General features: G+C 51.6%; 1 protein-coding gene across 1 annotated transcript in view; it reads left to right on the top strand.

The window, feature by feature from the left end:
• Positions 1–17,902, top strand: part of SEMA4F (ssemaphorin 4F) — a 260,658-nt gene that overhangs the window by 237,784 nt on the left and 4,972 nt on the right. The window contains exons 12-13 of the mRNA XM_085642982.1: positions 16,485–16,642; positions 17,132–17,187. Coding sequence (XP_085499108.1) covers positions 16,485–16,642; positions 17,132–17,187 — 214 coding nt within the window. The remainder of the gene's footprint in view (positions 1–16,484; positions 16,643–17,131; positions 17,188–17,902) is intronic.

Raw genomic sequence — 17,902 nt, 5'->3', positions numbered from 1 at the left:
TCAGTGTTGGACCTCAGGCTTGTGTTGGTTCATTTCCTGATATTCCTAGGGTATACTGACCATGTCCTGCCGGTGGTGCTGCTCTGAGGCTTTTAGGCTCCCAGCAGGAAAAAACCTAAATGAGGGGCTCTGATATGCATTGCACAGTAATTGGTGAGTGATGACATTAATTCAAGCTCTGCACCCATCGTGTTTTGTTTTTTGTTTTTCTCAGTGAGTTTGGCTGTAGTTCAGAGGCAGCCTGTAGCCTTGAACTGCTAGTGGACTTAGGCCCCTTGTCAGGTCTACTGAGCTAAATGTGTGGGGGATCCATGGCTCATGTCTCTCCCTTGTTCCCCCTGTTTTTGGTTGCATCCTGGAGCCCGCGTGGAGACCGACTAGCCCAGCATAGATGGGTTTGTGGCTGTCAGTGTCTACGTAGCCTTTACAGGCTGTGAACGGGGTGGCAGCTACAGCATGGTAGCCTCGAGATTGGCTAGTCCTTCATTTATGTTTGTGGACAGATATTAGCACGAATTAAGCCCTGACTTGGAAGCAACAGTGGGCTGCAGAGAGGTGGGATCTGGGGATCCTTCTCCTTCGTATTGTAGGGTAATGGAGCATCTCTGCGTACGGGTCATGGGACAGGGATAGCCCAGAGGCTTCGATCTGTGAGAGCATTTCAGTCTCACTCCGTGCAGGAGCGCCTCGAGCAGGACCTCTGCACAGACGCTGTTGCAGGTTCTGGCTCGTTGATGGGCGGGCTCATGGTGTGCACTTTTGTCATTGGATAGCTTTGTGTTGGCCATCTGAGATGTAACTTTCTGACTGGTTTGTATTTACTCTTGTGGATGACGCAACAAGCTTTGCAGATAATGCCATCCTGTAGAAGTTCCATCAGGTGCAGGTGTTGTGCTCATAGGACCTTTGTGAGCAGGTGCAGAATGTTTGTGACTGAGGTGGCATGAAGCAGGGAGGGACCACCATCCAAGTGGGAGAGGGCCGGGCATGTGACGTGGTTCTGCAGTCTGCTTCACAAGGCAGAGGGCTTGTTTTGCAAAGGAGAGATAGGTGGGCCATGCTTTTTTGGCTTTGTGTCTTCCCAAGGAGATGTTGGAGCCTGTTTAATCCAAGTCATTGGTGTTTGTTATGATGTGGGAAGGACATGAGACATTTGCCTTTATATGACTTCAGAGGTTTGCGGAGAAGTCTCTGCTTCTTGATGCTTGATCTGGCAGATTTTGTGTCCGGGGTTCGGTGGCCTTGTCATTGTTGGATGACCCGTGGACAGTCCTGGGTAGCAGTTCTGTCAGGTGCTCATATTTTGAAGTCTCTCTGCAGCTCTATTCGGCCTTGTGATAAGGTGGCTGGATTCCTTCTTGTAGGGTTGAAGACAATCTAATTTTCTTCCTCCCTTTAACTCCAGGCCCCAGAAGAATTAGCTGTGCTGTGGTCTCTATGCGGCCCTTAGCTACGTTTTTAGATCGAGGGACCGTCCGGCAGAACCGGAAGTCCGGAGATCTTATGTTTCTTAGAGTGGCTATTTAGCCCGCCTCTCTTTTTGCCTCTCCTCCATTGGCTGGCTTCCTAAACGGAGTCCAGCCATTGGAGGAGAGAGCCGTCCCTCCAAATAGGCTCCGTCTTTTTCAGATTCGGGGGCGTGTTCCGTGCTCTTCTTTCCACTTTTTAGCCACGCCCTTTTTTTAGGCGTGTTTTTCTCTCCTCCAGCCAATGGCAAGAGGAGAGAAAAAGAAACACGCCCATGAATCTGAAATCGCCGCTGCGTTTCTCCGAGGCATTTCTGCTTCGCCTCGGAGAAAGGCGGCGGTGTGTGTTTTCTTTCCATAGATGCTCGCTTATCTCCCTACCTTTCTGTCCTTCGCCCCCCTACTCTCGTCTCTTGTTCGGATTTCTTTTTTTTTTTTTTAACACAGACATTAAACTCTTTCCCGGTTCCATTATTTTTTTCGGCGCCTCAGAGTAAGAAGCATATTGTAAAGGTAATTACAACGCAATTACTCGAAAACAATGAAACAATTTATACAACACCGTGCCCACCCGTCTGATGTGCTTCAGCGGCACTGCAACAGGGTATGCCCTATAAGAGCAATGATACAATATAACTACGGAACTCTCAAAACATATCGTGTAAACGCATTCAGCGTCTGACTGGTAGATGTAAAAAGCTAGCAAGGTTTCATATTATTATGAACATTATTTTGAATCTGCCAGCCTCAGATATCCAACCCAAAATGTTCCCCGCCCGAATGAGTTTTGTTTTCTCTTTTAGTGAGGCGTTTGAGATGTTAATGCCTTCCTCTGTGTGGGGAGGAGGACTTATGGCCCCTGTCACCTAGCGATGCGTCTGTCCCGCTCCCATAGTACCCCCAGGGGCACCCCGCTTACCCCCCTCCCCCAAATTAGGTTACCCAAAGAAGACACAAGAAACAGTTGTAGATGGGTAACAAATGCTGCAGGATTTATTACATAATTTCCAGGATATGTAATAGGTGGGTTATCTTACGGGCGATCCAAGGGCAGGCGGCCATCTACTTCACCTGCCCCGCCTGATGAGCCGGGCAGCACGGGAACGACCCGCAGGTGCTGCCCCCCAAGTGATTCTTTTTCGATCACGTGCCGTTGAGATTCTACTCACACCCCCCCTCTCGGGGCGGAGCGTCGCATAGCAAACCCCCGGTTGTTCAGGCCCACAACCGCCCACAGGCCTAGCGGGGCGCCGACCGGCTTCCGGGACCTCTCTGGAGGCTCCTCGTTTTGGCTCAGGCACCACGTGGTGCCGCGCAGAGGTACCCTTTGTACCGGCCTGCTTCCAGATCGCCCTGTAACTCCGCCTGCAACGAAAAGAAAAACATTAAAACGTTCAGCCAAAAACCCCACCCCACCACACCACGCCGGGTAAGCGGTAGGGAGGGTAAAAGGGCGAGGTGGGCGACAAAGAGGTCGCCAGTGAGGGTGGGGGAAGGCTAAATAGCCTTCCCCTCACACCTGGGCCCGGAAGTGACGCGCCTTTCGCGTCACTTCCGGCCCCCTACACGGAGGGGGGCACGATCAGGAACCCTGCCCCCGCCCCCCCCGAAGTATGGAGTGGGGAGGGGTGACCGGGGCCCCGGGGCCACTAAGGCGCCGACCGCCGAGTGGCCCCCTGCGGGGGCCGCGGTCAGCGGCATAGTACCCCCAGGGGCACCCCGCTTACCCCCCTCCCCCAAATTAGGTTACCCAAAGAAGACACAAGAAACAGTTGTAGATGGGTAACAAATGCTGCAGGATTTATTACATAATTTCCAGGATATGTAATAGGTGGGTTATCTTACGGGCGATCCAAGGGCAGGCGGCCATCTACTTCACCTGCCCCGCCTGATGAGCCGGGCAGCACGGGAACGACCCGCAGGTGCTGCCCCCCAAGTGATTCTTTTTCGATCACGTGCCGTTGAGATTCTACTCACACCCCCCCTCTCGGGGCGGAGCGTCGCATAGCAAACCCCCGGTTGTTCAGGCCCACAACCGCCCACAGGCCTAGCGGGGCGCCGACCGGCTTCCGGGACCTCTCTGGAGGCTCCTCGTTTTGGCTCAGGCACCACGTGGTGCCGCGCAGAGGTACCCTTTGTACCGGCCTGCTTCCAGATCGCCCTGTAACTCCGCCACAGCCCTGGAGGCGGCTAACCGTCGCAGCCAGGGCCCCCCACCAACCCGCTATAGTCTTACCTGCCACCTCTCCTATCTAGGGCTTCCTGCGACTAGCTGGAAGGGAACCGTCCTAGCAGAAGGGAGAGTTTGAAATTCTGCCACTTCATGACAGTGTGACAGCGCTAGCGGGACTCAAACCTTGTGAGATCCCTTATATCCACAGGCCAAAAAGATGATTCTGAAGTTTTGCCACCTTATGACACCTTGACAGCGTTTCCTGGACTCGAACCCTTGTCCTGTGAGACCATTACAACCGTAGGCACAAGACCTACCATTGAGCTATGGCTCCAGGTTGTTGAAGAGTTTGAAATTTGCCAACTTCTGACACTTTGACAGCGTTTACGGGACTCGAACCCAAGACTTACCAGTGAGCTATAGCTCCTGGTGTTGTAGATGGCCCCATCAAGGCCCCCAAGGCCCGAGACGCTATCCTAATCGGAATAGGGTCTGCTGAAATAAAGGACCCATTGGGCCTGGGGAGATGTGCCAAGAACTATTCGCCCCCCATGCGGGCAGGTTACCCTCTTCACAATTATGGGCCTGCCCTCTTAGGCTATGAAGGCGAGAAGGGGTTTACTTAACCTTTGGCCAGCCCCTCTGATTGCTAAACCCGGGGCACAGGAGAGCTCCTCGCTGCCAGCGCGTGACCATGGGCACCATCCCCTATTCCTTATGGGAATTATGCCCCTACAGATCCCTCAGTGATGTAACCCCCTAGGCGTACCAGCTTCGGGAATCTATCCAGCTTAAACATTGCGCGCTGACAGTAAAGTTCACGCGTTGAGGATTGACTAAGTCCTGCTACGCCCTTCCCATCATGCTCCTCAGAAGGAGGGTGGCGGGGGGTGCCCCCCACCACAACCCAGAGCATCCCCAGCGGTGCCAAATTCCTGCTCCGTTGAAGTAGAGATTCAGTGCACCCTGGGCGTGACCAATGTTCTATTGCCATAATGTCCCCTTGTGTTTGCCCCGCTGACACCCCAGTTATTGGGACAGCAGCCCCCATATGCTGGCTGGCGGCGCCCCCTGAGAACGGTAAAAGTGTCCGTAACCAGGATCCCAGTCTCCGCAGCTGCAGTACGCGACCAGTGATTCCGGTGGAGAATGCCACCAGCCGCAATGGTCCTCTAGGCATTATGAAAAGCACTATTTTACCTGGGCCTATCTCCAAATGATGGTGATTTCACCCAGCTGACGGCCGGAGGCCCGCCTCTGGAGCCTATTCACCTGTTTTGCTACTCGGGCCCCCTTCTGGGTGGGCCTCCGAGTTAGGGCAACGCGCGTGCTCCCCGGGCACGGTGCTGCTGACCCAGTGCGCACGCTGGTACCTTATCTGTTGCTAAATGCCCTACCGCTGGAAGCTTCCCAGGAAAAGTAGACTTCGAGGTCCCACCTAAATTGATCCCATCGCCTGGGGGGAACCCAGTGGTGGCAGGACCTGTATGGTAACTCCATCCCGGTGTAGCTATCGCTTATTTGTGCCGCCGAAGCAGGCAATGCCCCCTTAGTCTCAAGTTCTACCCCTAGAGAATAACCTTGGGGGCAGACAAGTCTGTGGGAACCAACCGGAAACTTTGGTGCAAATACCGGCCCTTATTCTGAACGTTGCGAATGCTGCACGGTCAATAAAGCCCTGACGCCCTGGGGCTCTACGTGGTCTTTACCAAACTTTGAACGACCGCACACTTGCTATATAACAACTATACCACCCACAAACCGGGTGGAAGGTCTTCATCGAAGCAACCCGAAATCTGTCTTTGGTTGCATGGGAATGCCCCCCAAAGTACATCTGGACCTATTCCTATATGGTTCCTTCAGCTACTCCTCCTGCATGCCTAACTCTTGGTTATGGTGCCCCGCTCAGTGTTCTGCAGGCTAATCGGCTTAACCATGAACTATCGGTCGATTTGAGACAGAGGTAAACCACGGGTTGCCATCCGCTCGCGAGCGGCGCACCCGCAACCACTTGGACAATCACGCTGGTAACCTTGTGCCGTGATTTAAGCCCTAGTGATGCGCTATGTGGTGACCACTTATTCTTTGCCGCTAAGTCAGCGCGTCCCCGTATTCAATGCGATTGGGGCACTGAGCTGCACCCATATCTAACCCATCTAGTGGCTCAAACCAGACTTCCTTTAGCATTAGATAATAACTACCATTCTATCTTGGTTGCGTAGCCCTGCCCGACTAGGCACCCACCCGGGTGTCTAGGTTACAGTTAGATATGTGTGAGTTCCCCATATCAGTGACCGTTGAAGGCTGCCCACATAAGCATGTTGGCGGGGCCGAGTTGCAGGCTTAAGCATACCTCTTTTAGACTGTCGGCAGCGACCCGTGTGTAACTGCCACTAACATGGCAATGACCGTTCTACGTTAGGACTATCTCCCCATGGTCCGCCCTGCCCAAGGACTGATGCACCTGGGAGGGCGAGGCCGTAAGGAATGGGGGGTGGGTGTCGAGGCCAAACAACAATGACAAACGACCCAAGCCCCCTTTCAGCAAAAGGTTGGAGACGAGCGACACGTGGTCACGTGTGGTCGGGATCGGACTGCGCGACCCTTGCTGTAAGTAGCACTTTTATGACGCGCGAACTCGACCCGAAGTTATGGCAACGCTGTGCATGAGCAACATATTTACACACATATTCGGGCACGGGAGTGAGATCATGAGCCGCCAGGTCCACCACCCTCGGGAACCCAGGCATACCAGGTCCAGCAGCTCGCATACATATTCGGGCACGGCGATATTCATTGATTTACCTAGCATCGCAACCCAGCGTGAACTCGATCCGAAGGTAATCGCGCGCCGTTCATGAGCACTGTATATACATGCATCATCGGGCACGTGGATATTAAATTATCTTCCCAGAGTCCCAGCGTGACCCGCCCGAAGGTGTTGGAGTGCAGTACATGAGCCATAGGTATTAACATACGTACTCGGGCACGGTCGATTAGTGATTAGCTCAAACCGTAATGTGCGCGAAATTAATCGAGCACCGGACACAAGCACCGACTGAATAACCTATTCGGGTGCAGGGGGTGTCGTAATGCCCGTATTCATTTACTGCGCGTGAATGTGGGCACAAGCAATTCTTGTGAATAATACGTGCACTTGTATCATGTGTCTGCATTATAGGAAACCAGCAATACATGCTGCATATTTATCTAGCGTGAAATCGACCCGAAGGTATTGGAGCAAAACTTGCGAACTATGCCTGCACTTGTATCAAGTATCTGCCTTATAGCAAGCCAGCACATACACGTTGCATATTGTATTTGCGCGAACCAGACGCCAAAGGTATTGCACCGCTTCACATGAGTAATGTCTTTACGTTACAAATACAGGTACGGGGGGCGTGAGAGATACGTACCATAGAACACGATCCCCATTCCAGGTCACGCGAGCACCGCACCAGATTAAGCCTTGAGGTGCGTGGGGGGATTAGTAATACCCGTAATCGCCTGATGTGAACAGTGCATGTACTGGTATCATGTAGCTGCCTCATCGGAAGCCTGGAATTACATGATGCATATTATATAGTGCGAACTCGACAATAAGGCATTTGGAGCACTTTACATGAGCACCGTATTTACATTACATCCTCACGCAGGGGGTGCTTAAGAAATTCGTATTATATTACCCGATCCCCAAAACCGGATCACGCGAGCACCGCACCCGATTTTCCATTGAGGTGCGGGGGTTTTATTAATGCCCATAATCGCGTATGTGAACAGTGCACGCACTTGTGTCATTTATCTGCCATATAGGAAGTCAGCAATACATGTTGCAGAATTATATAGCGCGAACTGACCTGAAGGTGTTGGAGCGCTTTACCTGAGCACCTTATTTACATTACACATTCAAGCACGGGGCTTACAAGATTCGTGTCATACTAAACGATCCCCGTGCCAGGTCCATTGCGCCTGCCGCACGCAGCCCACTGCATGCCCCCCCCCCACCCTCAACGGCAGCGTAGCCGACGGGAGGGGGGGCGATAACCTTAACCTTAACCAGGGAGAGCCACCGGGGTTGCACTTTCCGCGATCAGCGGGGACCCAGGCAGCTCCCAGCCTTGCAGTGCTGGTGCATTGGGGCTGTGAACCCACGCTAGACTCCTACCGGCTCCCACGGCACAGGGTATGCGGCTTCAAGCCGTCCGCACCCCCTTTAATTTACTTCGCTCGCGAGGGCGACCGCCATTGCAAAGTATGCCCCGCGGGCGAAAGGCCGACGGACCCGCGATCACTAAAATGTGCGCCCTGCCGGACGGTAATTGATCCTTTACACCGCGCTATAGCTCCCGCCTTAAATAGCACCGTCTGTACATTTCCGATTCAGGCACGGGAGGATAAGTGATTTGCCCAAAATCACAGGAATGGACGCGACTACGAGGCTCGAAACCTGCCAATGAGTCCTCGCGCCTACTGCGTGGATCAAACCCACGACGGTGAATTGAAACCCACGACGTTGCAATTAAGTGTTTCCCGCTCTACCAAACTGAGCTATCTGCAGAACTATTCCCGCACCAATGGCGGTAGCGCAGCCGACGGACCACACCACCGTCAAGGAGATTCCGTGATGTTCAATTTTTGGAGCGCCTTAACTTGGCACCACACAACACTTTGCACCTTTAGTTTTCAAACTAAAACTGCTCAATCAGCGAGGAATTGGCAAGCCTAATAGACGTAATGCCGAGCCATCCTAACCAGGGAGGGAGCCATGCCCTATGCAGTGGCAGCAGAGCACGCAGCCTCTCCTTAAAGAGAGGGCTCTATAATGGCACCATCTATCCAGCGCGACCGATTTGGAGCGCTTCCCCTAGCACCACGTATGCAGATGGAGCTGGAGCTCCCTATCGTGTCACACAATTGTCTGCATTGTCACCGTCTGTACATTAATCATTCAGGGACGGGGTAACAGGTGCTAGACGCGCCACTATGCTCAACTAGTAATTATTTGCTTTGGTAATCATCACGCGAGGTCGCCCGGGTGTATGGGACACCTTACCCGGGGAAAATAAGTGATTTGCCCCTTATCACAGGATGTGGACGCAGCCACGATGCTCCCACCTGCGTTCGCGCCCCCTGGGCGGCCGCGCCGCCACCAGTCCGCAATCTGCGTTGTGGTTAGTTAGTGACTGAAACCAAGGGGATCCACTTTTAATATTGGGGGCATGCGGGCACCGATCCCGCTACCTGCCGCCTGCTAAGCAGATGTTCTGCCATTGGAGCTACAGTCCCTACACCCGGACCCAACTCGAGGCACGGGGAATAAATGCTTTGCCCAGGATGACGACGCGACCCGCGGCTCGCAGCCCGCCCTTTGGGGGGGGGGTAGATCTGGAGCACAGAGACGAGAGCCTAACGGGTGGTCATACATAACACTTCTTACAATGCCCACCTCGCTCGCCTCTACCCCCCACCCCAACCACGGCGACTGGTGCGCGCCTGCGCCACACCCTGATTTTACGTTACACATTTAGCCATCGCCCCCCCGGCCAGATGCAACGGTGCCCCCTCAAACCCGAAATTTCGCCACTTTATGACACTTTGACAGCGTTCCCAGGACTCGAAAACCTGTCATGTGAGACCATTTATGACCGTAGGCACCAGACTTACCATTGCGCAATACTTTTTGGCTAATTAAAATTAGGTTTGACTGGCGCGAAGGTGTGACGGCGCTAAAATCGAGCGCCCGTCGCGATACCTAATTATTGTTGTCGGAGCGTACAGCGCGAATGTATAGTTGCGCTTTACACGTCCACTTAGCCCTTGCCTGCATTAACGTTGCGTACTGCGCGACGGACTTTAAACATTTACCTAACGCTTCCCATGCAGGTTAGCACCGCGCGACATAAATGACGGCGCTTTAATGAGCACCGGTTGCATTTGCGCACGGGGAGATTAAGTGATCCACCCAGGCAAAACCCGGATGTGGAGCACGACGTCCCGACCCTCCGAGACGCTACACAGTGCACGCCCCAAAGATGTGGCCCAACGGCAATTGAAATTGCACAATCATTTATTTGCTGCGTATTTGTATAGCGCGGCTTGAAAGATATTGGAGCGCTTTACATTACACATTCAGGCACGGGGAGATCAGGAGATAAGTGATGTGCCCAGGATAAATGATTCGCCCAGGAAAGCCCGAATGTTGAGCACGATGTCCCGACGCTCCGAGAGCGCTAAACATAGCATGAAGGAAAACCCGGATGTGGAACACGATGACCCGACGCTCCGAGAGCGCTACACATAGCATGCCCCAAAGATGCGGCCCCACGGGAAGCAAACTTGCCAAATTCTTTATTTGCTGCGTATTTATATAGCGCGCACTCGAAAGATATTGGAGCGCTTTACATTACACATTCAGGCACAGGGAGATCAGGAGATAAGTGATTTGCCCAGGAAAACCCGGATGTGGAGCCCGATGTCCCGACGCTCCGAGCGCTACACATGGCATGCCCCAAAGATGCGGCCAAACCCGGGGAACGTACTTGCCAAATTATTATTGCTGCGTATTTATATACCGCGCACTCGAAAGATATTGTAGCGCTTTACATTACACCTACAGGCACGGGGAGATAAGTGATTTGCCCAGAAACACAAGATGTGTGACCTCGAGCTCGAACCCTGGTTTCCTGCACCAGAGGCGCCGGCGCAGCCGACGGACCACATTCTCTCCCCTTCACCTTTGCGTTAGTGGCACCATGCTCTCGCAAAGTGCGCTAACCCGCCCCCGATCCTGCACTGCGCACTAGGGGCGGCGGCGCGGCCGACGGACCACATTCTCTCCCCTTAACCATGCGCTAGTAGCACCATGCTCTAAAAAGTGCGCTAAACCGCCCCGGGTCCTGCACTGCTGCCCTCGAGTTCTCTGCAACAGCGATGCCCGATGCCCAGGAGTAGGCAGGCCGTGGAGCTCTCTAATCGGCACCCAATGCCGATCTCGCCACTCGTGGCACGGAAACTGGCCCCTGCGCGGGCCGCGCTCCCCAAACCCCGCAACGGTCCAGGAAAGATAAAGCATCGCGCTCTTTTGCCCAAACCCCCGCCTCCCCAGCCCCCAATCTTGCCTCCCCTCCGCCCGTGGCAATCCTCGCCACAGGGCCCCGTCGACCTGGTACTGCCCAGGGACAGGGCCGGGGCGGAGCGGGTGCAGCAAGACTCACCAGAAAGCGTGGAGGCGACGAACGCAAAGCCGTGGGGGCCGGCGGAGCACGAGGAGGCGCGAACGGCGGACCGATGCTGACGAGGTAAGGGCGGGCGAGGTGGGCGACAAAGAGGTCGCCAGTGAGGGTGGGGGAAGGCTAAATAGCCTTCCCCTCACACCTGGGCCCGGAAGTGACGCGCCTTTCGCGTCACTTCCGGCCCCCTACACGGAGGGGGGCACGATCAGGAACCCTGCCCCCGCCCCCCCCGAAGTATGGAGTGGGGAGGGGTGACCGGGGCCCCGGGGCCACTAAGGCGCCGACCGCCGAGTGGCCCCCTGCGGGGGCCGCGGTCAGCGGCAAAGACACCGAACCCGGTGGGTGCGCTGAGGGCTCTGCTTCGGCAATGGCGCGCCCCATCGGCCTCGTCGCCTCCTCCGCGAGCCGGCCTCTGGCTACGGGCTACCGGCTCCAGGGGCTCCCCAAGCTGGCCTCCTCCCACGGCGGGCGGCAGTACACAGTCACCGTGCGCCTAGAAGCCAGCGGGGAGCTGTTCTCTGTCCCCGGGTGCAGCCCCCAGACCCGGCTCCGGGAGCTGAAGGAACGGCTGGAGACCGTGGCCGGGGTCCCGGCCGAGCTGCAGAGGCTCAGCTACCTGGACGAAGGTGGGATGTGGGGGTGGGGGTGCATGGGCGGGGGAACTGTACTGTAGGATCTGTAGGTAGTAGGGTCAGTGAGGTTAATAATATGAGGTTAATAATTATGAGATCGCTCGGAATTTTCGAGACGATTTAAAAGGAGGTTTCAAAACCTTAATGCGGTGTAGAGTGATAGTCCTATGTTACACCCCCCCCCTCTCCCCATGGCATAGTGTCCACTGGACCCAGAGCACTCAGGGTGTTCGGTGCCCGGGGACAGTATGCGTCCTGGTGCTGTACAAGCCCCCCCATACATGTAGGCATACATGTCCTAAAGTGCAAAAGAAAAGGGATTGGATGCGCTGAGCTGTTCTCCGAACACGGCTCTAGCGCCTCTTCAGGGCTAGTAAGCGCTATATAGGTACTCCATCACACCATACTGTGCCATACTTGGGGGCTACAGATCTCCGCCAGTGCTCTCCACAGTGTGACCCTGTGCACATCATGATTATTCGCAAAGTTACACCGTACACTGGCACCTGCATACAATAGTGGCTTTTGCATAAATACTGCATAGTTCGTAAATCACGACTGAGATTCGCAGAACTTCAGATTTAGCCCTTGGTAATCTGCCTGTGTTGTAAACTACGCGTGCATCCAGCGAGGCCGAATTTATTCTGCCCACGAAACCACTTTGTGGAGCTAGTCATTACCATGTCTAAACTATTCCGGACAGCATCGGTTTGGCAAAAACAAGAGAAGGGAAATCTTTAAAGGGTACAACGCTAAAGCTAATTTCTCCACTAGAGAGAAGTGAGCACACACGTCAATGTGCCTGCTGTGACACAAAACGGCCAAAAACCGGACCGCTGCTGCCAGGGCACAAAACAGAGCCCGATAGAGACCTGTTTCGAGGCCCCATTTAAAAAATCTGCCGATGCTCTTCACTCGTGAGACCCGGCCCTCTTAAAGCCCTGGCTGTAGCGTATATGTGTGTGGGAGGCTCTGTGTGTGGGTGGGAAGCTCTGTGTGGGTGTGTGGGAAGCTCTGTGTGGGTGTGTGGGAGGCTCTGTGTGGGTGTGTGGGAGGCTCTGTGTGGGTGGCTGTGTGTGGGTGTGTGGGAGGCTGTGTGTGTGTGTGGGAGGCTCTGTGTGTGTGTGTGTGGGAGACTCTGTGTCTGTGTGTGTGTGGGAGGCTCTGTGTGTGTGTGGGATGCTCTGTGTGGGGGTAACTCTGTGTGTAGAATGCTCTATGTGAGTGGTGGGGGTAACTTTGTGTGTAGGTTGCTCTATGTGAGTGGCTCTGTATGTGTAGGTGGCTCTGTGTGTAGGTGGCTCTGTGTGTGTAGGTGGCTCTGTGTGTGTAGGTGGCTCTGTGTGTGTAGGTGGCTCTGTGTGTGTAGGTGGCTCTGTGTGTGTGGCTCTGTATGTGTGGGTGGCTCTGTGTGTGTGGCTCTGTGTGTGGGTGCAAATGCAATAGGTCTCACATTGGAGAGTGATTAAGCTATTGACATTGTAAATAACAAGGCCGTTTCTTTAAATGTTTTAAAAACAAAAACATACAAGAATTTCATGAGCAATGCCAACAGCTCTAACTTTAACAATGCCGAGACCATTGCATTGTATTGCATTGTAAGTCTGTGTAAGTCTGTGTATGTCTGTGTGGTTCTATGTGTGTAGCTGTGCGTGTGTGTGGCTCAGTGTATGTGTAGCTCAATAAGTGCATAGGTGCCTCTGTGTGTGTATAGATGGCTCAGTATCTTTATGTGGCTAGCTCGGTATGTGTGTTAGGTGACTCTATGTCTCTAGCTAGCTCTGTATGTGTAAGTCAGTGGCTCTGTATGTGGATGTCTGTAGCTCTGAATATTTGTGTGGATAGCTCTCTATCTGTGTCTGGCTGACTCTGTAGGTGTGGTTCTGTATGTATGTCTGGGGGATACACTTTGTATGTGTGTGGCTCTGTGTGGGTGGTTCTGTATGTGTGTGGGGTTGGCTCTCTCACTACGTCACTCTCTCTCCCTAACTCTCTCTCTCACTACCTCACTATCTCTCACTACCTCACTATCTCTCACTATACTACACTCTCTCTCACTAACTCTCTACCTCACTCTCTAACTCACTACTCAACTCTCTCTTTATCACAGCAACACAATATCACTACCACAGTAACTATCTCTCACTCTAACACACTACTTAAAAACTTCACTCTCTCTCTATCTCACTCTCTTTCACTACATCACTATCTATTTCTATCTCACTCTCACTACCTCACTATATCACAACACACTCTCTCAAAACTTCACTACATCACTCTCTCACTACCTCACAACTTCACTCTCTCTTTCTAACTCACTAATTCACTCTCTCTATCTCACTACCTCACTCTCTCGCTCAAATACACTAAGTCACTTACACTCACTCTTTCACTACCTCACTCTATCTCACTACTTCACTACATCACTCTCTGTTTCTATCTTAATACCTCACAACATCCCTCACTACCTCACTCTCTCTTTCACTACCTCAATCTTTCTCTATCTCACAACATCACTCACTGTTTCTATCTCACTACGTCAGAAAATACCTCACTCACTAACTCACTCTTTCACTACCTCACTCTCTATCTACCTCACTCTCTCTCACTACCTCACTCTATTTCAATACCTCACTCTCTCTCTCTCTCTCTCTATCTGACTACCTCACTCTATCTCTGCTAATGCAATAGGTATCACATATGCAAAAAAAACTAATGCCAATAGAATAGGCAATGCCTTGTTTTTTTTGTAGGTGGCTATATGCGTGGTGGCTCTGTCAGTGTGTGGGTAACTGTGTGTGTGTGTGTGTGTAGGTGGCTCTGTGGGTGGCTCTATTTGTGTGTGGGTTGCTCTATGTGAGTGGCTGTGTGTGGGTGCAAATGCAATAGGTCTCACATTTGAGAGTGATTAAGCTATTGACATTGTAAATAATAATGCTGTTTCTTTACATGTTTTAAAAACAAAAACATTAACCAAAATAATGTCAGGAGCAATTCCAATAGCTCTAACTTTAACAATGCCAAGACCATTGCAATGTAAATGCAAAAAAAAGCTAATGCCAATAGAAATGACAATGCCATTTATTTAAGGATACAAAAATGATAAAAAAATAATGAACAATACCAATAGCTCTACCTATAATATTGCCGAGACCATTGCATTGTAAATGCTTGTTCCATCTTGATAGGACATGCTTCTAGATGTATGCATAGGGGACACAGCTGATGTTTGGCATCTTGTAGCATACTAACCGCTCTTCTCTGATAAACTGTTTCTCATTCATCCGATATCCCGCTCCATCAAAGTCGTTCCACAAGTTAGTTGTTTTTGTCAATAGTGATCTATCTTTGAAAATCTAGGTGGTTATTGTAGCAGCTGAAAATGCTAATGCGAGCGCAGCTGTGTACCTTGTGTTTGTGACATCCATACGTTGAGGATTGGGATTGCATTGTGGGTTCATAGTGCACTAATGTGGGATCGCATTGTGGATTCATAGTGCACTGAGCTTGGCAGTTGAGAGTTGCTTGGTGTTGAAGAGGTGGTGGTCCCTTCTGCATTGGTTGAGTCATTGGTGTGTTGCTTTATGGTCTGGGTTGTGAAGTCTTCCAGGAGACCGATATCTTGGATGAAGATTTTGTTGAAGTAGTAAATTGACGGCACAACAATCTTGAGACGTGCAATGTCCCAGTCGAGCTGGCTCCAAGGTTTGGTAGATTAGATAGGTGACTGTGTAGGAGTCTGAGCTCAGTGAATGACTTTGAGTAGATCTGTGGAGTAGAAAGTAGATGGTTCTGGAGATGTAGAAGGTGAGGAGTATTAGTTCATCTTTGTGTGGCACCGTCTGCTATGGTGTTCACTCGATGTATTGTGTGCTGTATCTTGTGGGGACAGAAGCATCAAAGATATATGTGCAGATGTGACAGACCATGTCTCTGAAATGACAATTGTCTGTAGTGCACTCTCAGTGTAAGAGGTGTCTCATGCACAGTCTGCTGCGGACTGGACAGTGATGGCCAGATGCTTCAGTGGGCTCTTGAGCCCCTTTCTTTCGCCCACAAGACACTGAGCACACAGATTCTTTTTGCTTTGTCAAAAATGCCCGTCCTCTTCGCTGAACAGAAACGCTTTTATCGAAGGAACATTTCGCTATTATGAACACCTCTTGTAGGACAAACATTTCTATTTCTTCTGTAGCGTGGCTACATTTCCTAGTTAAATGTGTACAATAATTGTTTGTTTCCTAACATTGCACAGTTGTATTGCACTTTCTAACTGTGCCTGCCCGTTACTGCCAAGGGGAATCTTTGTGCTGTGTCTGACACTCAGTTACCCTAAAGCAAGTGGAGGTAGACACCATTGCAGCAATCTGTCACACTCCAGGCATGGGTGTTCCTCAAATGCGTGCACCTGCAGAAGTTTCTTAGCCTTCCTGTCACTGAAGGCGCTGTACATTCGTCACTACATTCTCCGGACATCCTTGTATCCCATCGACCCTTACACTCTTGAGAAAGCTCTTTGCATGGACCTCTCCGTGGAACTTCAGCCACAATTGCATCTTTCTTTCCTTCTTTCTTCCCTTCCTTCTTTTTCTCTTTCCTTCTTTTTCTTTCATTCTTTCTTTCCTTCTTTCTTTCTTTCTTTCTTTCTTTCTTTCTTTCTTTTTCCTTCTTTTCTTTCTTCCTTTCTTTCTTTTTTCTTTTTTCTTTCTTTCTTGCTCTCTTTCCTTCTTGCTTTCTTTCCTTCTTGCTTTCTTTCCCTCTTTCCTTCCTTCTTTCTTTCCTTCTTGCTTCTTTCCTTCCTTCTTTCCTCCCTTCTCTTCTTTCCTCCCTTCTCTTCTTTCCTTCTTTCCTTTTTTCCTTTTCCTTCTTTCTCTTTCTTTCATTCTTTCTTTTTCTTTCCTTCGTTCTCTCTTTCTTTCCTTTACTCTTTCTTTCTTTCTTCCTTTCTTTTTTATGCTAATTTTATCTCCTTCCTCCACAGAACTGGATATACGTAAGCTCCAATGGCGGAGTAGTGCAGATGGATCTAATAGACTGTGAGAGGCATAATAGCTGCAGGAAATGCATTCTGTCTCGAGACCCCGCATGCGCGTGGCGTGTGTCCGACAATACGTGTGTGGAGCACCGAGGGCGGCAGGGGTAAGCATCGGTTACATTGTTTGTGCATTGAGTGTTTGCTGCATGGAGAAGGCACAGTGTGCATGCCGTCTGGGGACGGCCTTGAGATGTCACAGAATCTGTTGCCTGGTGCAGGTTGACGGTGGGACGCCTTCCAGGTACACTGTATGAGGGGAGACGGTGGTAGGGTACTTGGTGTGAGCAGACAATGGGACATACCGGAGCGCCCATCCCATGGAGCGGCGGCACGGTGGAATGGCAGGGAGTTGACAGTGTATGAAGGTGGTAAGACCGGGGGCATTGAAGAGGGTGGACAGTGGCACAGCTTTGAATATGCCGTCTGGCGAAGAGTAACCGTGGGCTGGTGTTGTGTGCACGTTGTATAGGAAGGGAAGTGGTCGGACCTTGAGTGTTTATCACATAGGGGATGGAAGACAGTTGGACTGTGTTGCTTTATGCTGCAGCAAGCTTCGTTCACTTTCAGCCCTGACATACTCTGCTTTCTTTTAGGTTACTTCAGGATATTGAGTTTGGGAATATCTCGAGGCTTTGCCCTTCTGAGAAAGGTAGGTGAGAGAATCGACTTTAAGGATGTATTGCTTTGAGTGTGGGAGGTTGGTCCTTTTAAGAGTGTGCTGCCAAGAGTAGTTGTTACTCTAGAAGAACAGACGTGCGAGTCTTCTCCAGTATAACACCCATTCTTCTAGCTCTGTTCCTTATTGTGCGTGCAGCACGGGCAAGGAGTCTCATGGGGGTAGGCGACTCTGTATGTAGAACGTAGCAGATATGCCCTCCGTGCAGCTGGAGTCCTGTCTCAGCAGTTGCCTGTGCCAGTCCTGACCTGGGGAGTGCACGCTCCTAATATTCTCTATCATAATCCCTGGCTACGAGAGAGTTAGTGGCATCCCCATGTTTATAGCTTGATGCACAACTTCAGGCTTGTGCCATGAAACCGTGGGATAGACCTGAATTCCAATGGTAGTTCCGCGTCCCGGGGGTGGAGGTTGAATGAGTTATCGTGTGGGCAATCTCAAAAGAATAGAAGGTTAATAAGGAAGTACTTCTCCCTAGCCTCCTCCCCGTGTATGCTTTGATTGCGTGAAAGACTCTTGTCATGTCACCTCTGAAGACATTGGTTCCAGGTGTTAGTAGAAGGGTGGGACTGCGCTTAGTAGATGGATGAAGCTGTGCTTCAGGTCTCTAGACCCCCTCTGGAGGTCTTCATGGCCAATCTCTCGAGCACTTCCAGGCTGATCTCGAGAAGTGATCTGGGCAGTGCAG

Source organism: Triturus cristatus, chromosome 2_2 (assembly GCF_964204655.1).
Source record: "Triturus cristatus chromosome 2_2, aTriCri1.1, whole genome shotgun sequence".
Lineage (NCBI taxonomy): Eukaryota > Metazoa > Chordata > Amphibia > Caudata > Salamandridae > Triturus > Triturus cristatus.
Note: the sequence above shows the minus strand (reverse complement) of the source record. Positions and strands in the feature narration are given on the sequence as shown.